The sequence below is a fragment of the Dama dama genome, chromosome 16 (assembly GCF_033118175.1).
Source record: "Dama dama isolate Ldn47 chromosome 16, ASM3311817v1, whole genome shotgun sequence".
In the NCBI taxonomy this organism is placed as follows: domain Eukaryota; kingdom Metazoa; phylum Chordata; class Mammalia; order Artiodactyla; family Cervidae; genus Dama; species Dama dama.
In genome coordinates, this window is record NC_083696.1 from 26618395 (window position 1) to 26646319 (window position 27925).

General features: G+C 41.6%; 1 protein-coding gene across 6 annotated transcripts in view; it reads right to left on the reverse strand.

Annotated features, from left to right (window-relative positions):
• Positions 1–5368: 5368 nt before the first annotated feature.
• The window catches only part of WNK2 (WNK lysine deficient protein kinase 2), a 149596-nt gene continuing 127039 nt past the window's right edge, over positions 5369–27925 (reverse strand). For 2 of the 6 annotated variants that reach the window (XM_061163608.1, XM_061163607.1), the window contains 2 exons: positions 14162–14273; positions 10949–11317 (listed from right to left, as the gene is read on the reverse strand). In XM_061163608.1, coding sequence (XP_061019591.1) covers positions 11292–11317; positions 14162–14273 — 138 coding nt within the window. In that variant the 3' untranslated portion in view covers positions 10949–11291. Of the gene's footprint in view, positions 5807–10946; positions 11318–14161; positions 14274–27925 lie in introns of those variants that run through there. The other 4 variants (XR_009696371.1, XM_061163609.1, XM_061163611.1 and 1 more) reach the window with 4 other exon arrangements.

Sequence of the window (27925 nt, forward strand, 5' to 3'; positions counted from 1 at the left end):
GTCACTCAGTCGTGTCCAACTCTTTGTGACCCTATGGACTGCAGCACTCCAGGCCTCCCTGTCCATCACCAACTCCCGATGTTTACTCAAACTCATGTCCATCGAGTCGATGATTCCATCCAACCATCTCATCCTCTGTTGTCCCCTTTTCCTCCAGCCTGGATCTTTCCTAGCATCAGGGTCTTTTCAAATGAGTCAGTTCTTTGCATCAGATGGCCAAAGATTGGAGTTTCAGCTTCAACATCAGTTCTTCCAATTGACACCCAGGACTGAAAGACAAAAGGGACTCTAGAGGGTGGAAGTGGGTCCCCAAAAGATGGAGGTGCCCTGGAGGATGGAGGGAGCCCCTAAAGGAGAAGGGCATGGGAGGATAGAGGGGGGCCCCAAAGGATGGGGGCCTTGGAGGGAGAAGGAAACTGGAAAGCAGAGGGGGACCCTAGAAGGTGGTGGGGGCCCCTGGATGGTGGAAATCTCAGCCTGGAGGGAGGAGGGGGCCCCGGAGGGAGGAGAGGGTCCTGGGGGGCAGAGGGGATCCCTGGAGGGTAGAGGTCCTGTCCAGAGTGTGGATGGGGGTCCACAGAAAGATGAGAGGGACCCCAGAGGATGGAGCCCTAGGGGGAGGAGGAAGCTGGAGGGCAGAGGGTGGCCCTGGAGAGTGGAGGGGATCCCAGAGAGCAGATGGGGGGCCCAAAGGGTGGAGGGCTAGACCTGGGGCCTCAAGAGACTCCCCAGGGCCAAGCGGACATGGAAACACCAGGAAGTTCCCTGCTGTGCAACCCTGCAGAGCCTCCAGCAGGATCCTCCCCTCCTTCTCATGTCCACAGAACCCACCCTGGCAGAGTGTGCCCCAAGGACAAGAAGGCCCTGGAGGACTGAGGGGGCCCAGAAGGCAGAGGGCTCAGCCAGGGGCCTCAAGGGATTCCTGGGGGCGTTGCTGAATGAGTGGTGGAACACCAGGCAGTTCCTTCCCCTCAAACCCCAAAAGTAGCCTCTCCTGTTGGCTTGGCTCCCCGCCCATGCCCACAGGACCCACCCAGGCAGAGGGATCCATGAAGAGCAGAGGGTGCCCTGGAGCACAGGGGCCTCAGCTGGGAGGGTAGAGAGGGCCCCGGAAGGCAGAGGGGTCCCCAGAGGGTGAAGGCCATGCCTCAGGGCCCCAGTAGGCTCCCTGGAGTCAAGTGTAAGGGGAACCTCAGGGGCTTCCCCTAATGGATCCTATGATCCCCTAGTACCCCTCCCTCTCCCCCATCAAGCAGGCACGCCACTCCCCAGCACCCAAACCACTCCCCCTCCCCCAGCAGCCCCTCAGTTGCACTGGTCCCCTGGCTTCCACCTTCCCCCACTCCCTCCTACTCAGCAGCTGGTCACCCCCAGGGCTCCACCTGACAGTTTGTCTGCTGGAGGTCCCCCACTAGCATCTGGTGAGTATCCTAGGTGTGGGGAGGCACTGGACTTTCTGTTGCCCTCTTGGCTCTGTCCTCCAGAACTTTTTTTTAATGTAGAGACTTCTTTAATTTTCAATAGATCAGTGTTTTCCTTTATTGTTTCTTCTTTGCTTTTATGCTTAAAAAGTATATTCCATGCTTTTTCCAAAACCAGTCCTTTTCCACACTGGTCTTGAGATAAAATCTTAACTATATTTTCCTTTGTTGCTTCCTCAGTTTCATTTATATTTAGTTCTTTAATAACTTTTGAATCTACCATGGTTTATGATGTGAAGTATGATTTCATAAATTTTCCAGCTAGTTAATCAATATACTAAATTATGACCAACCTAGACAGCATATTGAAAAGCAGAGACATTACTTTGCCAACAAAGGTCCGTCTAGTCAAGGCTATAGTTTATCTAGTAGTCATGTATGGATGTGAGAGTTGGCCTATGAAGAAAGCTGAGTGCTGATGAATTGATGCTTTTGAACTGTGGTGTTGGAGAAGACTCTTGAGAGTCCCTTGGACAGCAAAGAGATCCAACCACTCTATCCTAAAGGCAATCAGTCCTTAATATACATTGGGAGGACTGATCTTGGAGCTGAAACTCCAATACTTTGGCCACCTGATGCAAAGAACTGACTCTTTTGAAAAGACCCTGTTGCTGGGAAAGATTGAAGGCTAGAGGAGAAAGGGACGACAGGGGATGAGATGGTTGGATGGCATCACCGACTCAATGGGCCTGAATTTTAGTAAACATCGGGAGTTGGTGATGGACAGGGAACCCCGCGTGCTGTAGTCTGTGGGGTCGCAAAGAGTGGGACACAACTGAGGGAACTGAACTGAACTGATACATTTATGACTCTTCTTTATATTCTTTTCCCATAGATGTCATTACAAAATATTGAGTAGAGTTCCCTTTGCTATACTAAGTAGGTTCTTACTAGTTATCTTTTATATACAGTCGTGTGCATGTTGTTTTTGTTGTCCAGTCATTAAATCATGTCTGACTCTTTGCCACCCCATGGACTGCAGCATGCCAGGCTTCCCTGTCTCCTAATTTCTCTCTCCTTTCCCTTTTCCCCTTGGTAACCATAAGTTTGGTTTCTACATCTGTGACTCTATTTCTGTTTTGTAAATAAGTACATTTGTACCAATTTTTTGAAGCGAAGTGAAAGTTTCTCAGTCATGTCCAGCTCTCCATGACCCCATGGATTGTAGCCCACAAGGCTCCTCTGCCCATGGGATTCTCCAGGCAAGAATACTGGAGTGGGTTGCCATTCCCTTCTCCAGAGGATCTTCCTAACCCAGGGATAGAGACTGGATCTCGTGCAAGGCAGGCAAATTCTTTACCATCTGAGCCATTAGGGAAGCCCATTTTCTTAGATTCCACATGTAAGTGATACCATATGATAACTCTTTTTCTTTGTCTGACTTACTTCACTCAGTATGACAATCTCTAGACCCATCTATGTTGCTGTAAATGGCACTATTTTGTACTTTTTAATAGCTGAGTAATATTCCATTATATATATGTACCATATCTTCTTTATCCATTCCTCTGTTGATGGACATTTATGTTGCTTACATGTACTGGCTTTTGTAAATAGTGCTGCCCTGAACATTGTAGTGAGTGTATCTTTTCAAATTATGGTCTTCACTGGATCATATAGTAGCTATATTTTTAGTTTTCTTTAAGGAACCTTCATATTGTTCTCCATAGTGGCTATACCAATTTACATTCCCACCAACAGTATAGGAGGATTCCCTTTTTCTCTGCACCCTCTCCATCATCTGTTGTTTGTGGATTTTTTGATTATGGCCATTCTGACTGGTGTGAGGTGATACCTCATTGTAGCTTTAATTTGCATTTCTCTAATAATTACTGATGTTGACCATCTTTTCAGGTGCTTTTTCGCCATCTGTATGTCTTCTTTGGAAAAATGTCTATTTAGACCTGCCCATTTTTTGATTGGGATGTTTGTTTTTTTGATATTGAGCTGCATGAACTGTTTTATATATTTATATATGAGATTAATCCCTTCTCAGTTTCTTCATTTGCAAACATTTTCTCTCATTCTGAGGGTTTTTTTTTTCATTTTGTCTATGATTTCCTTTCTAATGGGAAAGCTTTTAATTTCCCACTAGTTAATTTTATTTTAATCACTCTAAGAGATGGATCCAAAAAGAACTTGCTGCAACTTATGTCAAAGAGTGTTCTGCCTTTATTTTCCTCTAAGACTTTCACAGTATCTGGCTTTACATTCAGGTATTTAATACATTTTGAGTTTATTTTTCTGTATGGCATTCGGGAATGTTCAAATTTTATTCATTTACATGTAGCTGTCTAGTTTTCCCAGCACCACTTATTGAATAGACTGACTGCTCTGTGTGCACTTGCATAGAAAGTGTGTTCTGCTGTTTTTGGGTGGTGTGTCTTGTAAGTATCTATTAAGTCTCTCTGGTGTATGTCATTCAAGGCTTGTGTTTCTTTATTAATTTTCTGTCTGGATGATCTATCCATTGGTGTAAGTGGGGTGTTAACATCACCCACTATTATTGTGTTACTGTTGATCACCCCTTTTATGGCTGTTAGTATATGCCTTGTATACTGAGGTGCTCCCATGTTAGGTGCATATTTATTTATAATTGTTATATCTTCTTGGATTGATCTTTTGATCACTGTGTAGTGTCCTTCCTTGTCTCTTGTAACAGTCTTTATTTCAAAGTTTATTTTGTCTGATAAGTATATTGCTACTCCAGCATTCTTTTGATTATATTTGCATGGAATATATTTTTCCATCCCTTCATTTTCAGTCTGTATGTGTCCCTGGTCTGAATCGGGTCTCTTGTACACAGCATATATATAGATCTCTCTTTTGTATCCATTCAGTCAGTTTATGCCTTTTGGTTGAAGCATTTAATCCATTTACATTTAAGGTAATTATCAATATGTATGTTCTTATTGCCATTTTCTTAATTGTTTTGGATTTGGTTTTGCCTTTTTTTTGTTTTCTTTCTCCTTTTCTTTTATTCTCTTATGATTTTATGACTATCTTTAGTGGTGTGTTTGGGTTGCTTTTACTTGTGTGTTTCTACTATAGTTTTTTGGTTTGTACTTCCCATGAGATTTTGGTATAGGGTTCTGTATAGGTGCAAGCTTGGTTTTTCCAGTAGTCATGGGTGGATGTGAGAGTTGGACCATAAAGAAGGCTGAGTGCCAAAGAACTGATGCTTTTGAACTGTGGTGTTGGAGAAGACTCTTGAGAGTCCCTTGGACTGCAAGATCAAACCAGTCAATCCTAAAGGAAATCAACCCAAAGTTAGTAGAAGGAAAGTGTTGGTTTATGCCATACATCAGCATGAATTAGCCACAGGTATGCACATGTCCCCTCTCACAGGTATATATATGACCCTCCCTCCCGCCTCCCAGGGCCCAGGTTTGAGTTTCGTGAGTCACACAGCACATTCTTTTTATTCCCTAACTGATGCTACATAGTTTGTATTGAAGTTTGTTATAGGATTGTAATTAAAGGACAGTATTTAAAATTTTTTATGTTATTTTTAATTGGAGGATAATTACTCTACAATACTTTGGCCACCTGATGAAAAGAGCCAATTCATTGGAAAAGACCCTGATGGAAAGACTGAAGGCAGGAGGAGAAGGGGATGACAGAGAACAAGATGGTTAGATTGCATCACTGACTCAATGGACATGAGTTTGAGCAACCTCTGGGAGATAGTTTTTGAAAGACAGGGAAGCTTGGTGTGCTACAGTCCACGGAGCGCGGAGTCGGACATGACTGAGTGACTGACCAACAACAATATCATTCTCAAAGGTGAAAAACTGGAAGCATTTCCGCTAAGATCAAAAAGAATAAATGATGGTGAATGGGATTGTTTCCTTGATTTCTTTCTCTGCTTTTTCATTGTTAGCACATAGGAATCCAAGAGGGTTCTCTGTATATATATTTTGTATCCTGTAACTTTGCCAAATTCATCAAAGAGCTGTAGTCAGTTTCTGGTAGCATCTTTAGGATTTTTCTATGTATAGTATGTCATTTGCAAAGAGTTAGATTTACTTGAAGCTGGCTTAAAACCCAACATTCAAAAAATTAAGATCATAGCATCTGGTCCCATCACTTCATGGCAAATAGATGGGGAAACAATGGAAACAGTGACAGAGTTTATTTTCTTGGGCTTCAAAATCACTGCAGATGGTGACTGCAGCCATGAAATTAAAAGACACTTGCCCCTTGGAAGAAAAGCTATGACAAACCTAGACAGTGTACTAAAAAGCCGAGACATTACTTTGCCAACAAAGGTCCACTCTTGCCACTATTATTCAGCATAGTATTGGAAGTCCCAGCCACAGCAACTAGAAAACAAAAAGAAATAAAAGGAATCCAAATTGGAAAAGAATATGCAAAATTGTTTATAAATCACAAATCAAGCCTCAGTAATTTTAAGAAAACTGAAATTATATCAAGCATCTTTTCTGACCACAATACTATGAGATTAGAAGTCAATTAATTACAGGGAAAAAACTGAAAAAAGCACAAACACCTGGAAATTAAATAATATGATATTAAATAACCAATGAATCAGTGAAGAAATCAGAGAGGATGTTAAAAAACATACTGAGAGACAAATGACAGTGAAATCACCATGACTCAGAACCTATGGAAGCAGCAAAAGCCCTTCTGAGAGGGAAGTTTATATTAATACAGTCTTACCTCAAGAAACAAGAAAAATCACAAATAAGCAACCTAACCCTACACCTAATGCAGTGTGGCTTACTCTAGAGGTGGGTCAAAGAGGATTGTGCTGTGATGCATGTCATAGTGTTCTGTGTATATTTTACTCTAAGAGTTTTATAGTTTCTGGCCTTAGATTTAAATCTTTAATCCACTTTGAGTTTATTTTTGTGTATGGTATTACAGTGTTCTAATTTCATCCTTTTAAATGTAGCTGTCCAGTTTTCCCAGCACTACTTACTGAAGACACTGTTTTTTCTTTGTTGTATATTCTGGCCTCTTTTGTCAAAAATAAGGTGCCCATAGGCGTGTGGGTTTATCTCTGGGCTTTTTATCTTGTTCCATTGGTCTGTTTTTCTGCCAATACCATACTGTACAAATTTGCATGGCCACCAACAGTGTAAGAGAGTTCCCTTTTCTCCACACCCTCTCCAGCATTTATTGTTTGTAGACTTTTTGATGATGGCTATTCTGACTGGTTTGAGGTGATACCTCATTGCTGTTTTGATTTGTATTTCTCTAATAATGAGCGCTGTTGAGCATCTTTTCCATTTGTGTCCGTTTGCTTTTGTTGTTTAGTTGCTCAGTTGTGTCCGACTTTTGCGACCCCAGGGACTGTAGCTGGCCAGGCTTGTCTGTCCATGGGATTTCCCAGGGGAGAATATTGGAGTGTGTTGCCATTTGCTTCTCGGTGAATCTCTCAACACAGGGATCGAACTTGTATCTCCTGCATTGGCAGGCAGATTCTTTACCACTGAACCACCAAAGAAGCTGTATGTTTGTTTACCATCTCTATGTCTTTGGAGAAATGTCTGTATATAGATCATCCAACATTTTTGGATTGGGTTGTTTTTGATATTGAGCTGCAGAAGCTGTTTGTATATTTTGAAAATTAATCCCTTGTCAGTTACTTTGTCTTCAAATATTTCCTCTGATTCTGTGGGTTGTCTTTTTGTTTATGGTTTCCTTTCCTGTGCAAAAGCATTTACGTTTAATTAGATCCCATTTGTTTACTTTTGTTTTTATTTCCATTAATCTAAGAGGTGGATCCAAAATGGTGCTCCAATTCATGTCAGAGTGTTCTCCCTATGTTTTCCTCTTTAAGCTTTATAGCATCCAGCTTTCATTTAAGTCTTTAATCTCTTTTATTTCTGTGTATGGTGTTGTGTTCTAATTTCATTCATTTACGCGTAGCTGTCTAGTTTTCCCAGCACCACTTCTTGAAGAGACTGTCTTTTCTTCATTGTATATTCTTCCTCCTTTATCACAGATTAGGTGACCACAGGTGTGTGGGTTTGTCTCTGGGCTGTCCTGTTCCATTGATCTATATTTCTGGTTTTACGCCAGTAGCTTTGCAGTATAGTCTGAAGTCAGGGACCCTAATTCCTCTAGCTCTGCTTTTCTTTCTCAGGATTACTTTGGGTATTTGAGGTCTTTCAGGTTTCCATACAAATTGTTAAAAAAAATACTGGAGTGGGTAGCCATTCACTTCTCCAGGAGATCTTCCTGACCCAGGGATTTAATCTGGGTTCCTGCATTGTAAGCAGGTTTTTTTTTTTTTTTTTTTTTACCATCTGAGCTACCAGGGAAGCCCAAGTCATTTTCATAATGTTGATTTTTTTCAATCCAAGAACATAGTATATCTCTCCATCTGTTTGTGTGATCTCATTTTTTTCATTGGTATCTTGTAGGTTTCTGAGAACAGGTCTTTTGCCTCCTTAGGTAGGTTGATTCCTAGATATTTTATTCTTTTAGATGCAATGGTGAATGAGATTGTTTCTTATCTGTCTGATCTTTTGTTGGTGGTGTATAGGAATGCAACAGACTTTTGCATAGATTTTTCAGTTTTATTGAGTTTCTCATATATTGTCTTTCAGTTACATTGATATTCTCTGTTGTTCTTCCTGTTTTCTATTTACTGATTTTTATTATTCCACTACTTGTGTTTACTTTGGACTTAATTTCTTCCTCTGCTAATTTCTTAAGGTAGAAGATGAAGGCATTAATTTGATCTTCTCTTCTAATATAGGCTTAGTGCTATCAATTTCCTAAGTATTGTTTTTGCAATATACCATCAATTTTGATGTTTTCATTTTTATTGTTTGTTTTCTAATTTCTCATTTGATCTCCTTTTAATCCATAGGTTATTTAGAAGTATGTTACCTCATTTCCAAACATCTCTGGATGTTTTCCAGAGATCTGTTCCTAATTTCTAATTTAATTCCATTGTGGTCAGAAAATGTCATTTATATGTCTTGAATCCTTTAGAATTTATTGTCACTCATTTTTATGACCCTGAATCTGCCTTCTCTTGGTATACAGACAATATACACATTAAAAAGAATGTGTGCTCTGTGGCAGGTGGAGTTTTAGAAATGTTAATCAAGACTGCTGGTTGAGAGTGTTGTTCAAGTTTTATATGTTCTCAGTGATTGCTGTGGTCACTTCACAGAAACAGGAGGGACCTCCAGCCAAATTTTGGTTGGATATTGAGACACACACACATACACATGTGCACAAACACACACTCACATCAAAAGAGGATAAACAGGCTTGTTACTCACATTATGAGGTGTTAAGATCCAAAACAGATTGAGTGAGCAGGAAAAGAAGACTGGCAGGGAAGGGAGAGTGGCTTGGGGTTTTTATGGTTATTAGGGAGTAGAGTCAGGATGAGGCTTCCGCTTATAGCATGAATTTCCCACAATGCCAAGGGATGGGGCACTAGGGTTTAGCTTATCAGCATGCCCAGATATGGAGTGGAGAGGGGAGGTGATGCTTAAAAGCTGTTAGAACTCAGACCTCAAAAATGGAGTCACCTCTATTACAATGGCTTTCTGTCTAATTGTTGTGTCATTTATTGAAATAGCTGACTGTGATTGTGAATTTGTCTATTGCTCTCTTTGCAGTTTTATCTGTTTTCCAGGGTTTTATCTGGGACTACAGTTTTCCTGGAGGCTCCAGAGAGCCACTGAGCATTTCTAAGCAGTAGATGAAACTGTTGAGTGCAGAATCCCCAGGACAACAATATGCAGAATCCGCCCCCTGGGATAGTGGCTTGATTATCAACATCACCTGCCTGTCCCTCTGCCTGTGCTGATGAATACAACAATTGAGCTGCTTCCAGAGGGCCATCCCCATTTTCAGGGAGGACCTGGCTGCCCCTGCAGTCGGGGTGAGGTTGACTCTGCTACATGGGAGTCATAGGAGGTAAGGTAGCCACTGGCTTCTGCTCCCAAGATGTGCTATGGGAAGTGCTCAATGATGTTGTAGTGTGAACAGGTATTCAGTCTGTTCCAACCCAGCCTCTCCCCTTTGCCCAACCAGAAACATACCCCCAATAAAGAAATCTGACAGCTGCCTACTCAAATTCTGGAGGAAGCTTGGGCCCTCGTAGGTGTTCACATCCAAGGGCTATTGGATGTGAACCTGTGAGCCCATGCTGGGTTTCCACACTTCAGCCATCGGCCCTTGCAATTTTTACCATTTGCTCATGTGCTATTTTTACCTTTGATTACTATTATCTTAAGACCAATTTTTACCATTAGCTCAAACTCGCTTAAAAGGAATGATTTAAATAAATTCGCTATCTGAAAAAGCAAACTGTGCATTATTGCCATCGATAGAAAACCTAAGTAACAAAAGCCACAAACGGACAGTGACAAAATGAACACCATGACAATACACAATGTTGTTACACGTGGTAAAACGTTTGCCTACTCTGCTTCATCAAAGAGAGAGCACACGCTGGCACATGTCCACTTGGCCTGGGAAGCAACACCAACAGCTGACAACGGATGAAGTGGGCAGCTGCTGTGTATGTCCAAAGACTTCACCTGCACACCCTCTGGGAAGCGGTGGGGAGGCAGGAAGCCTGCTGCTTTTGTCAGCCAGTTGGACAGGTATTGAGTCTAAGGAGCTGGCAATTTGTGTGACAACCATACATGACACTTGGGGACACCCTGACAACTACAATGTTATACAAAGCATCTGCGGGCTCCAGTGGTGACATAACCCAGGTGCTGCTGCTCCAACTCCACACTCTTCACTGGAGGAAACACTAAATTGCACTCAGAGATTAATGAAAACCAAGATACAATTTTCTCATCCCAGTGAATGGGACCCCCAGAATTCTACACCCAACCCCCGGTCCCAAACCCCTTTGCAGCTGGCCAGGCTGCAACTTTACTACTGCACGCTACTCTGTGAAGCCACTAACCGGTTTCCTGGCTTTCACACCGTGCTTCGGACACCCTACCAGGGTGGTGGTGCAGCCCTACAAGGGCCACTGGGCCGATCCTACCACCTACTGAAGCCAGGGGTTAGGGTTTCAGACCTGGGCCTGGCCCCTCCCAGTGGTGTATGTGAAATATGAAGGAAGGGTCATTTCAAGCCACTGTGGATGCCTGTCTTGTGCCTGGGGGATGTATGATCATGAGTCTTCAAGTGACACAGAGTAAGGAAGCCTGAGGGGCAGCATAATGAATGGAGCTGTGTGAGCAAAGGCCCAAGCCTAGATGGTCCAAGGAGCCATCACTGGAGATGGGCACTACTGTTCAGCCTCCAGGGCTCTGCACAGAATGGGGCTGTCCTGGGTGTGAAGGAGGAGGATGCCTGAAAATTGGGGCCAGGTTGCCTGCAATCCACAACCTCAACTGCTTCTCTGAGAGCTGGGTCTTTATCACACATCTGACCCATCCTAGCTGCTGTCTGGACACAAGGACCTTGAGCTACCCTGGGCACTATTAAGCACCATAGAAAGTGTCCATCCCTATATTCAAGAACCCCTTAGCTAAGGGTACTTACCCCCAGACCCGTCCAGCTGTGCGATCCCAGGAGTTTCTCCAACACCCTCATACACTTACCACCATTGCAGGTTACCTGCCTATCTGGGGACCACCAGAAAGGAGAGTTTGAAAAACCAAAGTCCCGTTTCCCCCAAAATATTTTTTTATTCTTGCTTACATTTGTGTTTCCAATTGTGAATAAAAAATGCTTAGAAAGTGATTACAAAACATGGTGAACCGGACGCGAGGCGTGGGCTCGCCTTCTCTGCGTGAGATGACACAGGGCCTGGCGTCTGGGTCTGGGTCGGCCTGCCTGGGCTCAGTCGGGCTTCTCACTTTCAGAATCTAGAAAACAAAACCGCCACAGCTCATTATAGGCCTGCCGTGACCATGTGAGGCCCTGGACGTTGGAATGGTGACACCAGAGCGGTCACACTCTTTGGAGGGCCGGGCCGCCTGACCAACGACCCAGGCATTACACAGATAAGACTCCTGGCTGCCTCTGCCACCTGGCCACCTTCCATACTGAGCAACCGCCCGAACCAGGCAGGGTCTCCCAGGGTCCGCACAACTGTAGCTCGGGAGAGGGAGGGACCCCTGGCTCCGTGGGCATAGCAAGCAGAACAGCACCCCAAGCCGCCCCGGCCTCTGCCCAGGGCCAGCGCTGAGGTGGAGCACTGCGGGTGGCCAGAGCACAATGCCTGACTGCACCTTGGTGGAAACACAGGACAAACAGGCCAGGGCCGCGACCCCAGCTGGGTGCAGTGGGAGGAACCACCACCCCCAGCCTGAGTGCGTGCAGCAGGCATGCAGGGGCACCGACGGCCGAGCATACAGCCATCAGGGCCGGCGAGCCAGGAAAACGTGCTGAGCCCCGGAGGGGGCCTCCCCCAACCTGCACCTGCGGGACAGAAGAGCCCCTCAGGTGACCTGAGAGCAGGTGGCCCAGCCCCCAACCCAGCTCTGTCCAGAGCGAGTCACACAAACCTGGCTTTCTGTTAGACAACATGGACAGGGGTCAGAGACACCTTTCGGTTGGCCATGAGACTCATACCCTCCATAGGCAGAGGCCACTGTACATCCAAATGCAGTTCAGATTCTGAGTCTGAAAGCCGAGTGAACAGGCCAACCTAGGCCCCTAGCCGCAGAGCTGGCCTACGAGCCCTGCCCAACACCCCACTCTCATCCTCCGAGTTAGGTCGGCTCAGCGTCAGTCACACCAGATCCTGCCAGGAAGACAGCACCTGCCACTCAGCGCCCCCGGCCCCTCCTGGGCGCCCCGGCCTCCTGGGCGAGGTGCTGACAGCAGGCGTGTTGCTGAGAGTGAAGCTGTGCCAGGCCAGAGCAGTGCTGCCTGCCAGGGCTGCCCACCCAATGCTCCCTATGAGACTGGCTGGTTCAGCTTCTATGTGGCCAGAAGTTAAGAAAAAGATGTGGCTCCACACTGTTTTCAAGCAAAAATGTTTATTTTTCTCCTTCAAATATACAATCTCTTGGAGAGCCTGTGCCACTGACCATTCCTGTTACAGGCCAGGACTCCAAACCGCATGTCTGGTACAGCAGGGGAGCGGGAAGAGGGCAGTTTCCACCACCCGCAGGAACCCGGCGCACAGGATTCTCAACCCAAGGACCCAGGGGCACATTACAGAGAACAGAAATCTCTTACTATAGCGTCATGCCCTGGCAGAAGATTCTGCATAATCACCTAGAAAATTCAATTCTAACTGAATTGACGGAATAATACATTTAAACCAAAAGAATTCAGCCAGTCCTAGTGAAGTCCCAAAGTACAGCAGAACTATACAATTCACAACTGGGCAGCCCAACCAGCTGCCTCCCAGTGGGAAATGGGAAACATCTTGGCCAGTGGGGAGTGGGGCCTTCAGCTCCCACCCTGGGCTGTTTGGTGCCTGTCTAAGATGAGGATACCACTGAAATTTCCAGGAGAGGAACACTCCTACCCCCCAGCATGATGGCTTGGTGCCTGGAGAACAGTCTGGAGGCCAGAGGTGGGCGGAGTAGCCTGTGAGCACATGGGAAAGCCAGGCCCACCCAGGTGGCCACAGGCCTCTGTGCAAAGAACAGAAAAGGAAGGCAGGCTGGGAGGGGAGGTTGGTGGGCCCCCTGAGCAGAAGGGGCCACACTCTCTCTGCAGAGCAGGTGGCCTGCCTGTGCTTCGGCACCTCCAGACACACACCTTTACCTCTCCCACACTCGTAGCAGCCCTGCAGGCTTTGGATCCTGTCTGCTCACCCAGCACTTTACAGCAGGTTCCACGTAGCCAAACATAGATGCGAACATTCCTGACTAAGAGATCAACTACCATTAGCAATGCACTGCCCCAATAACCATGCACCCCTGGGAAGTCTGCTGGCAGTGCCCATGGCACTGCAGTTGAGGGAATTTGTCCATCTGTTTTCTATCTGTGACCATACCGCTGGAGAGATCTCATTTTATGAGTACAAAGCAGAGTTACTCTAGCATTTGCAACTCTTCAATATTCAAGGTCACTAGTTCAATTTTTTTAAAGCAGGTACAACAGAAAAGATCAGACTTTCGCTTCAGATTTGTAAACCATTCATATCTCTGCAACTTAAAATGGGAAATAGAGATATCAAAGCACAAACCAACTATAAATGAAATACACCTTTTCTGATACACGGGTTTTTTTAAAACACCTCTTTCCATCGGGAATGGAAAAGCTGGAATTCAAGGCACTGTACTTCTGCAGGGTTATTACAACGTTCTAACCATCGATTCAAGTACAGGAAGTGAGTGCAAAGACAGCAAGTGTTGACCACGGGAACCTAAGAGGAAACAAGGTCTGCAGCAATAAAGGAAGCGAGGATTGCTGCCCATGTGCCAGCTCCCTGGCTGGGCACCCATGAGCAGGCAGGGCAGGACTCGGAGGCCAAACCACAACCCGACTCCTCCAGGCTGTTCAGTGTCTTCCACTGGCAAGTAGTGAGACAGAGAGCTACATGATCTGCAGCCTGGGGCCGGGCATGCTGACCACAGTTGGCCGGAAGAACACAGGGAGGGCTGGCGCATCTGCTGCCCCCAGGCTTGGCCCCGCGCTGGGGCTCCGGCTGCCTGCCTGGGCTGCCCAGGGACCCCAGGACACTGGAGCTGGGATCAGGCTTCCATACTGGCCCAAAGGTGGGGCTGGGAGGCAGGAGAGGGCAGTACCTGGCATGGGCACAGGAAGGGCTGAGGCAGCTCCAGGAATGACCACGGTGGGTACAGCGCTGGGTACCGGGGCCAGACATGGCATCCCCATTGCTGTTCGAGATGTGTTCATCTACAAGACAAGAAACATGGCTTCAATCAGCTGACATCACTCAGGGGCCTTGGGGGTCCCTGCAGTTCCCCCATCCTCAGGAGAGGGTGGTCTCAGGACCTGCCCTGGGGCACCTTTTAATGGCTGACATCAGAGTGAAAGTGTGGGGCAAGAAGGCAGCCACAGGCCGTGAATGTCCACCAGCCAGAGTGGGCTTCAAAGCAGACCCAGCCGGACCTAAACCCTGAGTCACAGTGAGGGAACCACACCCCCCTACCCAAAGACCTCCTGCTTGACTAGTCAGGGCCATTATGGGAGGTCCAGGACAGCTGGGCGTTCTGCAGGGCTGAGTGCCCAAAGATCTGGAGTCGGGGGCAGGGCGGCTCCTCGGCTCCCTGCAGCTCGGGTACAGCCCCAGAAGAGAAGCACCACGAGGACAGGGAAATGAGCTGTAATGGTTAGTGAGACCAACATGGCCATGACGCAGAAACCTGATGAAGCTACTGCAAGAAAAGAGATGACGGACCAACAGCCTTCAAACTCTCTAGACAAAATGTTGGCAGACATAACCAAGCAACTATAAAAAAACGAGATAAAACATCAGAGCCAAGTGAGGTTTTGCCCCACAAATGCAATGATGTTGTCCCAGCAAAAATCACTGCAACTCACCACAGTTACACACCAAAGGAGAAGTCCATGTGATGCTCCCCACAGATGCAGGGGGAGTATCTAAGAAGTTCCATACTCCCTCACAGAAAGCACAGAGGCTGAAGCTGGAGGGTCCCTCTTCCATCTAGAAGGGCCTCTGTAGAACCCACAGCCAGCCCTGTGCCAATGGCCAAATGCCAAATGTATTTCCCCTTGCCCCTTGCTGCCCTTGCCTCTAGCCAACACTGTATGGGAAAGTTCCAGCCAATAAAAGAAAAGGAATAAGGAACACAGACTGAAAAGAAAAAGGAAAACCATCCTTATTTGCAGACGACAAGACCGTGTATGGAGAAAACCAAAAAGAGCAGACAAATCAATTTCTAGAACTAAGAAGTAGATTTAGCGAGATTGCAGAATACAAGGTACAAACAATAACCATATTCACAGTTATTTACTACAATATTTACCACCAACATAATCTGTAAAAGGATATTTTAAAGCAATAAAATTTATAATCACATTCCAAAATATCAGGTTAAATTTAATGAAAGATATGTAACAACTTTACACTGAAAACTACAAAACTTCACTGAGAGAAAATTAGACATAAACAAAGAAATGTCATGTTTATAACAGACTTGCTACTGTTAATGTGTCAAATCTTACCCAGATGATCAACAGACTTAATACAATCAGAATAAAAATCCAATAAGGCTATTTTGTAGATATATACAGGCTGTTTCTAAAATACAGATAGAACTATTAAAGACCTAGAAAAATCAAGAAATTCTTGGAGGACAAATAAGAAGTATTAACAGATACAAACTATACATAAAGATAAGCATCAAGAATTTACTGTGTAACACAGAATTATACCTGATATCTTGAAATAATGTATAATAGAGTACAATTTGAAAAAAAAAAAAGACTACTAGCTAAGCCTTCAGCAAACAAAACCAGCAAATGCTGGGGAAGGCAGGACTCTTGTTTTCCAGAGTTATCACTTATAATATTTGGATGTCCAGTTTTCACCAAGAAATCACAAATATTTACACACGGAAAATGGAAAGCATGATCCATACAAAGGGGAAAACTCATTAATAGAAACTGTCCCTGAAGAAGTCTAGATACTGTACTTACAAAATAAAGACTTTAAATCAACTGTTTTAAATATGTTCAAAGAATTAAAGGAAACATGGACAAAAAGGAAATCAGGACAATGACGAATGAACAACATGAGAATATCAATGAAGTCAAAGAAGTTATAAAATATCAGAGTTGAAATATTAGAGCTAAAAAGGATAATAACTGAAATTAAAATTCCACTAGAGGAGCTCAAAAGCAGATCTGAGGAGGCATAAAAAGAATCAGCAAATTTGAGACCATATAATTGAAATAGTCAATTCTAAGAAACAGAAAGAAAAAAAAAGAAGAAGATAAGTGTACAGAGCCTATCAAGAAGAGAAAACTAAAGACAGGAAAAAATACTTGAAGTACAGAAAGAAAAGACTGTCAACCAAGATTTTACACTGAGCTGGTTGAAAGAGAAATTAAGACTTCTGAATAAATAAAAACAAAGGCAGGTTGTTACTAAAAGATTTGCCTCACAAGAAGTGCTAAACGAAAAACTTTCATTTCAGGTTGGAATGAAAGGATAATAGACAGTAACTCAAAAGTCATGAGAAGAAATAAATGAAGCAACTACATAGCTAAATATGTAAGCCAATTCTATTGTAATTTTGGTTTTATTTTTCCCTTATATGATTTAAAAGGCAAATGCATTATATAACAATTATAAATCCATGTGAATGGGTGCACAATGTATAAAGATGCAATCTATGCAAAAACACAAAGGAGAAGGGATAGAGACAAACAGAAGTAGTGTTCTCACACTATTGAAACAAGGTGGTATCATTCAAATAAAGCTGTTATAAGGTTAAGATTTAATTGTAAACACTAAGATAATCAATATAGAAAATAAAAATATATACAGAAAAGTTAAAAAGGGGAGGAATCAAAACAACACACTACAAAAAAAAACTTAAAAATTTTTAAAAGGCAATAATGAAGTAATTGAGGAATAAAAAACTGTAAGACATACAGAAAAAAAAAACAGTAGAAACCCTTTATTATCCATAATTACTTTTAATGTAAATGGATTGAAATCTAAAAATAAAAGATTGGCAGGCTGGATAAAAAAGCACAAGTGATCTATATGCTGTCTACAAAATACTCACTTTAGATACAAAAACACAAAGACGCTGAAAGTAAAGGATGGAGGAGAGGAGATCAGGATGGCAGAGTAGGAAGATGATGCTGAGAGGGTAACAAGCAGGAAGGCCAGGGGTCTCCAAACGGAGGAAAGAGGCTGCAAGTGCCAGACATTTTTATCTCTCTTATGCGGCAGGAGGAAAAAAACCAGATATTTTTTCTTCTCTATACAAATTTAAAAGGTTTCTTTTAAAATGCTGTGTTGCCATGACACCTGGTTTCACCTGAAGCTAACTACTCTCAAACCTTGAGTTAACCAATACATTTCTTTTTCTTATGGAAATGTTGTCTTAAGCCATGTTAATGTACCCCAGACTCTATCTTCAAGTTGGTTCCGCCAAATGGCCCAACCTACTTACTCAGGTATTGTTCCCCTAATCTATGTAAATGAAACTATTTGTTGGCATTCTGCCCTTCTACAAGATTCAAGTCAATCATTTTATGGCCAGGGATGAATTATCTGGTGCCACTTTAAATTTTATGACATTCCTTTCTTTTCATTAACAGACTGTGAGTGACTATATAACATACAGCTAAAGACAAGGAGGGGGGTACTCTTTTGCCCCCTTCTGATGCCTATGTCAGAAGCTTTCTCTATCTCCTTTATGCTTTAATAAAACTTTATTACACGAAAGCTCTGAGCGATCCAGCCTCGTCTCTGGCCCCGGATTGAATTTGTCTCCTCCGGAGGCCAAGAATCCCGCGTCTCATCGTTCAGCAACAACCTTTCAATGCCAACCTCACCTTCCCCCATGAACGCATCAAAAATACATCTAATACATGGAGCAACTTTCTCTGAAAATAAACTGGAAATGGAAAGAAAAATTTTTCTAAAATAAAAGCTGTAAAAGAAAGAGCCATATGAGTCACGTAAGAAGGAAAAAGAGCTATCAGGCTGAGCTCTGGGCCCACAGAAGAGAAGGGTGATATGTGGTGGTCGCTAGATCTCTCCTGGTGGTGATTTGACCTACATACTTGGTACTTCAGCCCTGGGGCCCAACATGCTGACATTTACAGTAGAGGAGTTCCAGAAGGATATAAGTCTTCTTCAGTGGTCTGAAAATCAACTGGACTTCGAGGAGGGTGAGAAACCTAGAAACCTAGACCCAAGTTTGCTTACTCCCAGGAATGAAGTGTAGGATGGCATTCTGGAGAGTTTCATGAAACTGCCTAGCATGTGCCCAGCCCCTCTACCTCTGGAGATTTCCCACCAGGTTGAAAGCTACCATTGCTAAGGAGCGTGTGTAGCTGGGGGTGGAGCTGGCTCAGACCTAACTCTGCATATAAATGGGGCAAGTACGGCCACTGCTGGTACTCAGAGGCAGCAGATCAGGAGCTGATTGGAGCTGACTAGCCTGCTGGGACTGTCCTAGTGTACACCCTGCCCCACACCTGGTGCCCACTGCAGCCCTTTCTTCTCTGGCACTGTGCCTCCTGGGGCAAAAGTGCCATTTCTAGGAGAGGGTAGAGTGCATACTTACAGGGAAAGCAACCAGCTTGAATACCACCCCTGCTTCAGCACCCGGGGACAAGTCCCCACCCCTGATAGGTAGTGATGACCACTCAGCATAGAAGAAGCTTCGGCTCACACTTGGCTATGGCTCTAGTCCCTCCACCTCCAGCCCCATCACCCACCAGGTGATACCAGACAGCACACCCTGGGGGGAGACATGACCCACGTTCACATCAGATCCAGCTCTCACATCAAAACTACTGAGCACAGGCAGACGGCATAGAGATGCTTCCACATTAAGTACAATACATCAAGATCAGGATAGGTAACAGTTTCACCTAATTTCACGGCAAGAGAAAATGTAAAGCAAAGTGAGAAAACAAAGCAATGTCTTTCAAATGAAAGAAGAATGAAAAAACCACCAATGAGAACAGAGAGAATTTACCAGATAATGAGTTCAAAGCACTGGAAATAAGAATGTTAAACAAACTAGGGAAAAGAACAGATGAACACAGAGAGAATTTTAACAAGGAACTAGAAAGTACAAAAACCAATCGGAATTGAAGAATGAAATAACTAAAATGAAAAATATACTAGAAAGAATTAACAGAAGACTAAGTAATAGAGAAGAATGCATAAGTGATCTGGAAGACAGAATAATGGAAATCACCCAACCAGAATGGTAAAAAGATAAACAAATTTTTTAAATACGAGAACAGTTTAAGGAACCTCTGAGACAACATCAAGTATGCTAACATTCACATTATAGAGGTTCCAGAAGAGAAGAGAGAGAGTGAAGAGGGTTGAAAATGTATTTAATGAAATTATGGCTGCAAATTTCCTGAACGTGAAGAAGGAAACAGATATTCAAGTATTCAGAGTATTCCAAACAAGATGAACTGAGAGATAATGACCAAGCTGTATCATAGTTAAAATGGGAAAAGTTAAATTAAAGAGAAAAATTAAAGGTAGCCAGAGAAAAAGTCACATAAAGTCACATACAAAGGAATACCCATAAGTCTATCAGCTGATTTTTCTGCAGAAAGTTTGCAGGCCAAAAGGGAATGGCATGACATACTCAGAGTGGTAAAAGGGAAAAACCTACAACTAGGATTATTTCCAGTAAGACTATCATTCAGAGTTGAAAGGGAAAAACTAAAGGAGTTTGTCAATATTAAACCAATCCTAAAAGTAGTCTTAAATTCTTTTCCCCACGTGGAAAAGAAAGGGGTACAACAAGATGTAAGAATTTATCAGTTCAGTTCGGTTTGATCACTCAGTAGTGACTGATGTCTGACTCTTTGAGACCCCATGGATTGCAGCATGCCAGGCTTCCCTGTCCATCACCAACTCCTGGAGTTTGCTCAAACTCATGTCCATGAGTCGGTGATGCCAGTAAGAATTTATAGGAAAGGAAAAACCCCACAAGTAAACACAAATATATAGAAAAGGCTGTGGGTCAATCACTCAACATAAGCTAGTACAAAGATTAAAAGACAAAAGTTAGAAAATCCACTATAACTACAATAAAGTTAATGTATATACATGAAGATGTAAAATATGACATCAAAAACACAAAACATAGGGGAGGCTAGTAAAATGTCCTTTAGAATGGCTACCAGTTAAAAAAAAAACACAGATATATAGGTCAATATATATGAACCTCATGGTAACCACAAATCAAAATACTACAATGGATACACAAAAAATAGGGAGAAAGTAACACAAGCATATCACTAAAGAAAATAATCAAATCAAAGGGAAGAAACTAAAGGAAGAAGAAAAGGATATAGAATGACAAAAATAACCAGAAAACAAGTAACAAAATAGCAGTTAAATGCACACCTGTATATAATCACTTTAAATGTTTCAAACAAAAGACAGAGCAGATAACTGGACCCATTTGTGTGCAAGAGACTCTCTTTAAAGACACACACACTAGGATTTCCCTGGTAGTCTAGTTATTAAGAATCCAGCTGTCAGTGCAGGGGTGTTGGGTTTAATCCCTGGCCCAGGAAGATTCTACATGCTGTGGGGCTACTAAGCCCATGTGCCACAACTACTGAGCCAACATGCCTACAACTACTGAAGACTAAGTCTAGAGATTCAGCTCTGCAATGAAAGAAGTCACTGCAATGAAAAGCCTGTGCACTGCAACTAGAGAGTAGACCCTGCTCACCACAACTAGAGAAAGCCTGCAAGGAGCAATGAAGACACAGCATAGGCAAAAAATAAGTTAAAATAAATGAGTTTTTCAAAAGACATGCAGACTATTTTTCATGCAAATGAAAATGACAAGAAAGCTGGTATCAATACTTACATCTTACAAATAAGACTTTAAAGGAAAGTCCATAAAAAAGAAAACGAAGGGCATTATATAATGATATAGTGATCAATTGAAAAAAAGAATATAACATTCATTAATATATACACATCCCATATAGGTGCAACTAAATTTATGGAAAAAAAATATTAACAGACATAAAAACAAGAAACTGACAATAAAAGAAAAATAGTAGGAGACTTTTAACACTCCACTTATATCAAGGAACAGATTCAAACAGATGGAAAATCAATAAGGAAATAGTGGTCTTAAATGACACACTAGACCAGATGTACATAATAGATAAATATATAGGACATTCCATCCCAAAACAGCAGAATGCACATTCTTTTCAAGTTCACATGGAAATGTGCTCCAGGATAGATCGCAGACGAGGCCACAAAACAAGTGTCAATAAATATAAGAACACTGAAATTACATCATGCTGTTTTTTTCCAACCACAACAGTATGAAACTAGAAACCAGTTACCAGAAGAAAAAACACAAACACATGGAGCCTAAATAACATGTCTTTAAAAGAAACAATGGGTCAGTGAAGAAATCAAAGAGGAAATCAGAAAAAAAGAGAGAAATAAAAACAAAAACACACCTTTTTACCACTGATGTGATGCAGCAAAAGTAGATGTAATAGGGGAGATTATAATGATACACACATATCTGAACATACAAGAAAAATCAAGCTATCTTCCACCTAAATGAATTAGAAAAAGAACAAAGCTCAAGTCAGCACAAGTAAAGAAATAATTAAGGCATTATTTTAAAATAATATTTTTACTGATCTTTATTGAAAAATAATAGATCAGAGAGGAAATGAATAAAATAGAGACAAAAAATAGAAAAGATCAATGGAAGCAAGAGCTGATTTTTTTTAAGGATAAACAAAATTGATAAGCTTTTAGCTAGGCTCATTAAGAAAAAAAAGACAATTCAAATAAGCAAAGTATTTAGGAAACAGAAGATTACAACCAATATCAGTGAAACACAATACTGTCACAGAATACTATAGACAGTTATATGCCAACGAAGTGAACAACCTAGAAGGAATGGATAAAAATCTGAGAAACACAAAGTATTCAAACACTGAATCAGAAAGAAATAAACAAACTGAACAGATCAATAAGAAACTGAATTAGTGTTAAAAAAAAAACTCCCAGCAAACAAAAGTCCAGGAACAGATGGCTTCCTAGGGAAATTCTACCAACTATAATAAGAAGAGCTAATACCTAGCATCACAAACAATTGCAACAAATGAGGAGGAGGGAACACTCCAAATTCATTCTACGAGGCTATTATTACCCTGATAAAATTTAGAAAAAGACATTACCCCAAAAATAAAATTACTTCAATATCTCTGATGAATACAGACACAAATATCCTCAGAAATATTAGCAAACCAAATTCAACAAGATATAAAAATGATCATATACCATAATCAAGTGTGATTTATTCCACAGATGCAAAGACAGCTCAAAACCCACAAGTCAATCAGCGTGATACACTACATTAACAAAAGGAAGGATAAAAACCACATGATCATTTCAACAGACACAGGAAAAATGTTTGACAAAATCCAACTTCCATTCATGATAAGGACTCACATCAAAGTTGGTACAGAAAAAAACATATTTCAACATAATAAAAGCCATTTATGACATGCTGACAGCTAACATACTCAGCTGTTTCCTCTAAAATCAGGAACAAGATGAGCATGCCCACTTTTGCCACTTCCAACATAGTACTGGCAGTCCTAGCCACAGCAATCAGATAAGAAAAAGAAATAAAAGGTATCCAAATTAGAAAGGAAAAAGTAAAAATGTCACTATTTGCAGATGACATATTATATATAGAAAATTCTAAAGTCCTAACAAAAAACTAAGAACTAATAAATGAATCCAATAAAGTTGTAGGATATAAGATTGACAAACAGAAACCTACTGCTTTTCTAAACACTAATAATCAACTATCAGAAAGACAAAGCAATAAAACAATCCCATTTAAAACTGCATCAAAGAGAATACAGTATCTAGGAATACACTTAACCAAGGAGGCAAAAGGTCTATAATCTAAAGACTACAATACTAAGGCAAATGAAACAAAAATAAAAATAAAAAGTGGGAATTAATTAAACTTAAAAGCTTTTGCACAGGTAAAGAAACCGTTGACGAAAAGAAAAGACAACCTATTGAAAGTGAGAAAATATTTGCAAATTATATGACTGATAAGGGGTTAATATCCAAAATAAATAAACAGCTCATATACTCAATATAAGCAAAACACCTTATTAAAAAAATAGGCAGAGGACTTGAATAGATATTTTTCAAAGAAAACATAAAGATGACCAAGGCACATGAAAAGCTTTTAAACACTGGTAATCAGAGAAATATAAGTGAACACCACAATAAGGTATCACCTTACACTTATCAGAATCAGTTCAGTTCAGTTCAATCGCTCAGTCATGTCCAACTCTTTGCGACCCCATGAATCACAGCACGCCAGGCCTCCCTGTCCATCACCAACTCCTGGAGTTTACTCAAACTCATGTCCATTGAGTCGGTGATGCCATCCAGCCATCTCATCCTCTGTCGTCCCCTTCTCCTCCTGCCCCCAATCCCTCCCAGCATCAGGGTCTTTTCAAATGAGTCAGCTCTTCACATGAGGTGGCCAAAGTATTGGAGTTTCAGCTTCAGCATCAGTCCTTCCAATGAACACCCAGGACCGATCTCCTTTAGGATAGACTGGTTGGATCTCCTTGCAGTCCAAGGGACTCTCAAGAGTCTTCTCCAACACCAGAGTTCAAAAGCATCAACTTTCCGGCACTCAGCTTTCTTCACTGTCCAACTCTCATATCCATACATGACCACTGGAAAAACCACAGCCTTGACTAGATGGACCTTGTTGGCAAAGTAATGTCTCTGCTTTTTAATATGCTATCTAGGTTGGTCATAACTTTCCTTCCAAGGAGTAAGCGTCTTTTAATTTCATGGCTGCAATCACCATCTGCAGTGATTTTGGAGCCCCCCAAAATAAAGTCTGACACTGTTTCCACTGTTTCCCCATAGCTGTAACCAAAAAGATCACCAATAACAAACATTGGCAAGGATATTGATAAAAGGGTACCCTAGTACACTGTTGATGGGAATGCAAATTGGTGGAGCCACTATGGAAAATATAGAGGTTCTTCAAAAAACTGAAACTAGAAACACTATATGATCCAGCAATTCCATTCTTGGGTATGAATCAACAGAAAATGAAAACACTAATTTAAAAAGATACATGTACCACAATGCATGTTCACAGCAGCATTATGTACAACAGTCGAAATATGGAAACAACCTAAGAAACAGATGAATGGATAAAGATATGTGGTTTATATATATAATGGAATATTACTCAGCCAAAAGAATGAAATTTTGCCATTCGCATCAATACAGATGAAGCTGGAGAGTATTGCGCTTAGTGAAATAAGTCAGAGAGAGAAAGACAAATACTGTATCCAATCAGATATATGTGGAATCTAAAAAAAAAATGAACACAACAAAACAGATACAGATTCACAGATATGCAGAAAATAAATTAGTGGCTACCAGTGGGAAGCTGGAGGAAGAGGGGGCAAGACAGTGGCCAGAGATTAAGAAGTATAAACCAATATGTATAAAATAAATAAGCCACAAAGATATATATATCTTTGTGGGAATATAGCCAACATTTTATAATAATTTTAATGATATACATCTATAAAAATATTGAATCACGATGCTGTACATTTGAAACTAATAAAAATAGTTTAAATCAACTATACAATTTAAAAAATTTTTTAAAAAGAAAGTAAAATGATGTGAAATAAACTCCTGAGAGCTTATCCAAGATGGTGCAGCAGGAAGAGCTTGGGCTCACCCCCTCTCAGGAGCCATCAATTAAAAAGACTGAAAGCTGCCAAAAAAGATATTCTACATCAAAGGATATAAAGAATAAACAAAAACAAGATGGTAGGAAGGGTGTATTTGCAATATAATCAAATCCCATACACACTAGGTGGACTATCCACAAATTGGAGATTAATCACATCGCAGAAGTTCTCCCACATGAGTTAGAGCTCTGAGCCCCAAGTCAGGTTCCCCAGCCTGAGGCTCTGATATCAGAGGGAGGAGCCCCAAAAGCACCTGGCTTTGAAGGTCAGCAGGGCTTGACTGCAAGAGCTCCACAGGAGCGACTGAACTGAACTAGGCCACAAAACAATTCTGAAAGATAAAAATCATACAAAGTATACTTTCTAACACAATGGATGAAATTAAAAAACTAGATGACTGGCATACACACACACACACACACACACATACATACATACATACATAGAAAGTAGATGACAAACTCAAACAACCAAATAGTCAAAGACATTATCACAAGCAAAACCAGAAAACACCTTCAGTTCAGCGACTCAGTTGGGTCTGACTCTTTGCAACCCCATGGACTGTAGCACACCAGGCCTCCCTGTCCATCACCAACTCCCAGAGTGTGTTCAAACTCATGTCCATTAAGTCAGTGATGCCATCCAACCATCTCACCCTCTGTTGTCCCTTTCTCCTGCCTTCAGTCTTTTCCAGAGTCAGGGTCTTTTCGAATGAGTCAGTTCTTCGCATCAGATGGCCAACGTATTGGGAGTTTCAGCTTCAGCCCTTCCAATAAATATTCAGGACTGATTTCCTTTATAATGAACTGGTTTGATCTCCTTGCAGTCCAAGGGACTCTCAAGAGTATTCTCCAACACCACAGTTCAAAAGCATCAATTCTTTGGCGCTCAGCTTTCTTTATAGTCCAAACCTCACATCCATAACATGACTACTGGAAAAACCATAGCTTTGAATATAAGGACCTTTGTTAGCAAAGTAATGTCTCTGCTTTTAATATGCTGTCTAGGTTTGTCATAGTTTTTCTTCCAAAGAGCAAGTGTCTTTTAATTTCATGGCTGCAGTCATCATCTGCAGTGATTTTGGAGCCCAGAAAAATAAAGTCTGTCACTGTTTCCATTGTTTCACCATCTATTTGCCATGACATGACAGGACTGGGTGCCATGATCTTAGTTTTTTGAATGCTGAGTTTTAAGCCAACTTTTTCACTCTCCTCTTTCATTTTCATCAAGAGGCTCTTCTGTTCCTCTTCACTTTCTGTCATAAGGCTGGTGTCATCTGTGTATCTGAGGTTATTGATATTTCTCCCAGCAATCTTGTGCTTTCATCTTGTGATTCCAGCTTGTGCTTCATCCAGTCCGGCATTCGAATGATGTACTCTGCACATAGGTTAAATAAGCAGGGTGACAATATACAGCCTTGATGTACTCCTTTTCCTATTTGGAACCAGTCCGTTGTTCCACGTCCGGTTCTAACTGTCACTTCTTGACCTGCATACAGATTTCTCAGGAGGCAGGTCATGTGGTCTGGTATTCCCATCTCTTAAGAATTTTCCAGTTTGTTGTGATCCACACAGTCAAGGGCTTTGGCATGGTCAGTAAAACAGAAGTAGGTGTTTTTCTAGAATTTCCTTGCTTTTTCTATGATCTAACGGATGTTGACACTTTGATCTCTGGTTCCTCTGCCTTTTCTAAATCCAGCTTGAACATCTGGAAGTTCACGGTTCATGTACTGTTGAAGCCTGTCTTGGAGAATTTTGAGCATTACTTTGCTAGCGTGTGAGATGAGTGCAATTGTGTGGTACTTTGAGTATTCTTTGGCATTGCCCTTCTTAGGGATTGGAATGAAAACTGACCTTTTCCAGTCCTGTGGCCACTGGTGAGTTTTCCAAGTTTGCTGGCATATTGAGTGCAGCACTTTAACAGCATCATCTTTTAGGATTTGAAATAGCGCAACTGGAATTCCATCTCCTCCACTAGCTTTGTTCGTAGTGATGCTTCCTAAGGCCCACTTGACTTCATATTCCAGGATGTCTGGCTCTAGGTGAGTGATCACACCATCAAGATTATCTGGGTTGTGAAGATCTTTTTTGTACAGTTCTTCTGGGAATTCTTGCCACCTTTTAATATCTTCTGCTTCTGTTAGGTCCATACCATTTCTGTCCTTTATTGTGCTCCATCTTTGGATGAAATGTTCCCTTGGTATGTCTAATTTTCCTGAAGAGATCGCTAGTCTTTCCCATTCTATTGTTTTCCTCGATTTCTTTGCATTGATCACTGAGGAAGGCTTTCTTATCTCTCCTTGCTATTCTTTGGAACTCTGCATTCAGATGGGTGTATCCTTCCTTTTCTCTTTTGCCTTTAGGTTCTCTTCTTTTCACAACTATCTGTAAGGCCTTCTCAGACAACTATTTTTGCCCTTTTGCATTTCTTTTTCTTGGGTATGGTTTGATTCCTGTGTCCTGTACAATGTCATGAACCTCTGTCCATAGTTCTTCAGGTACTCTGTCTATCATATCTAATCACCTTAGAACAAATTAAAAGGAAAACAAAATAATGTCCAGAGGGAAATTTGGAACTGTAAAAGTCTACATTAAAAAAAAAATATCTTAAGTCAACAACTTAAATGTATACCATAATAAAGATTACAAGTAAGATACATACACAAAATACAGAAAAGAAAAATAAAGAAAAATCAATGAAATCAAAACTTGGTGCTTTAAAAAGATAAAAATTTGGCAAAGTTTTTAGCCACCAAACTGGATAACTCAGATGAAATATACAAATTCCTAGAAACACATAAACTTTCAAAACAGACTCAAGAGGAAACAAGAAAATCTGAATAGACCTATAACAAGTATTGAGATTGAATTATTAAGAAAAAAAGATTCATGTCAATGTATGACAAAACCCACTACAATATTGTAAAGTAATTAGCCTCCAACTAATAAAAATAAATGAAAAAAAAGAAAAAAAGAAATTCTCAACAAAGAAAAGCCCCAGGATAAGATGACTTCCCTGGTAAGCTGTATTATTTAAAGAATTAATACCAA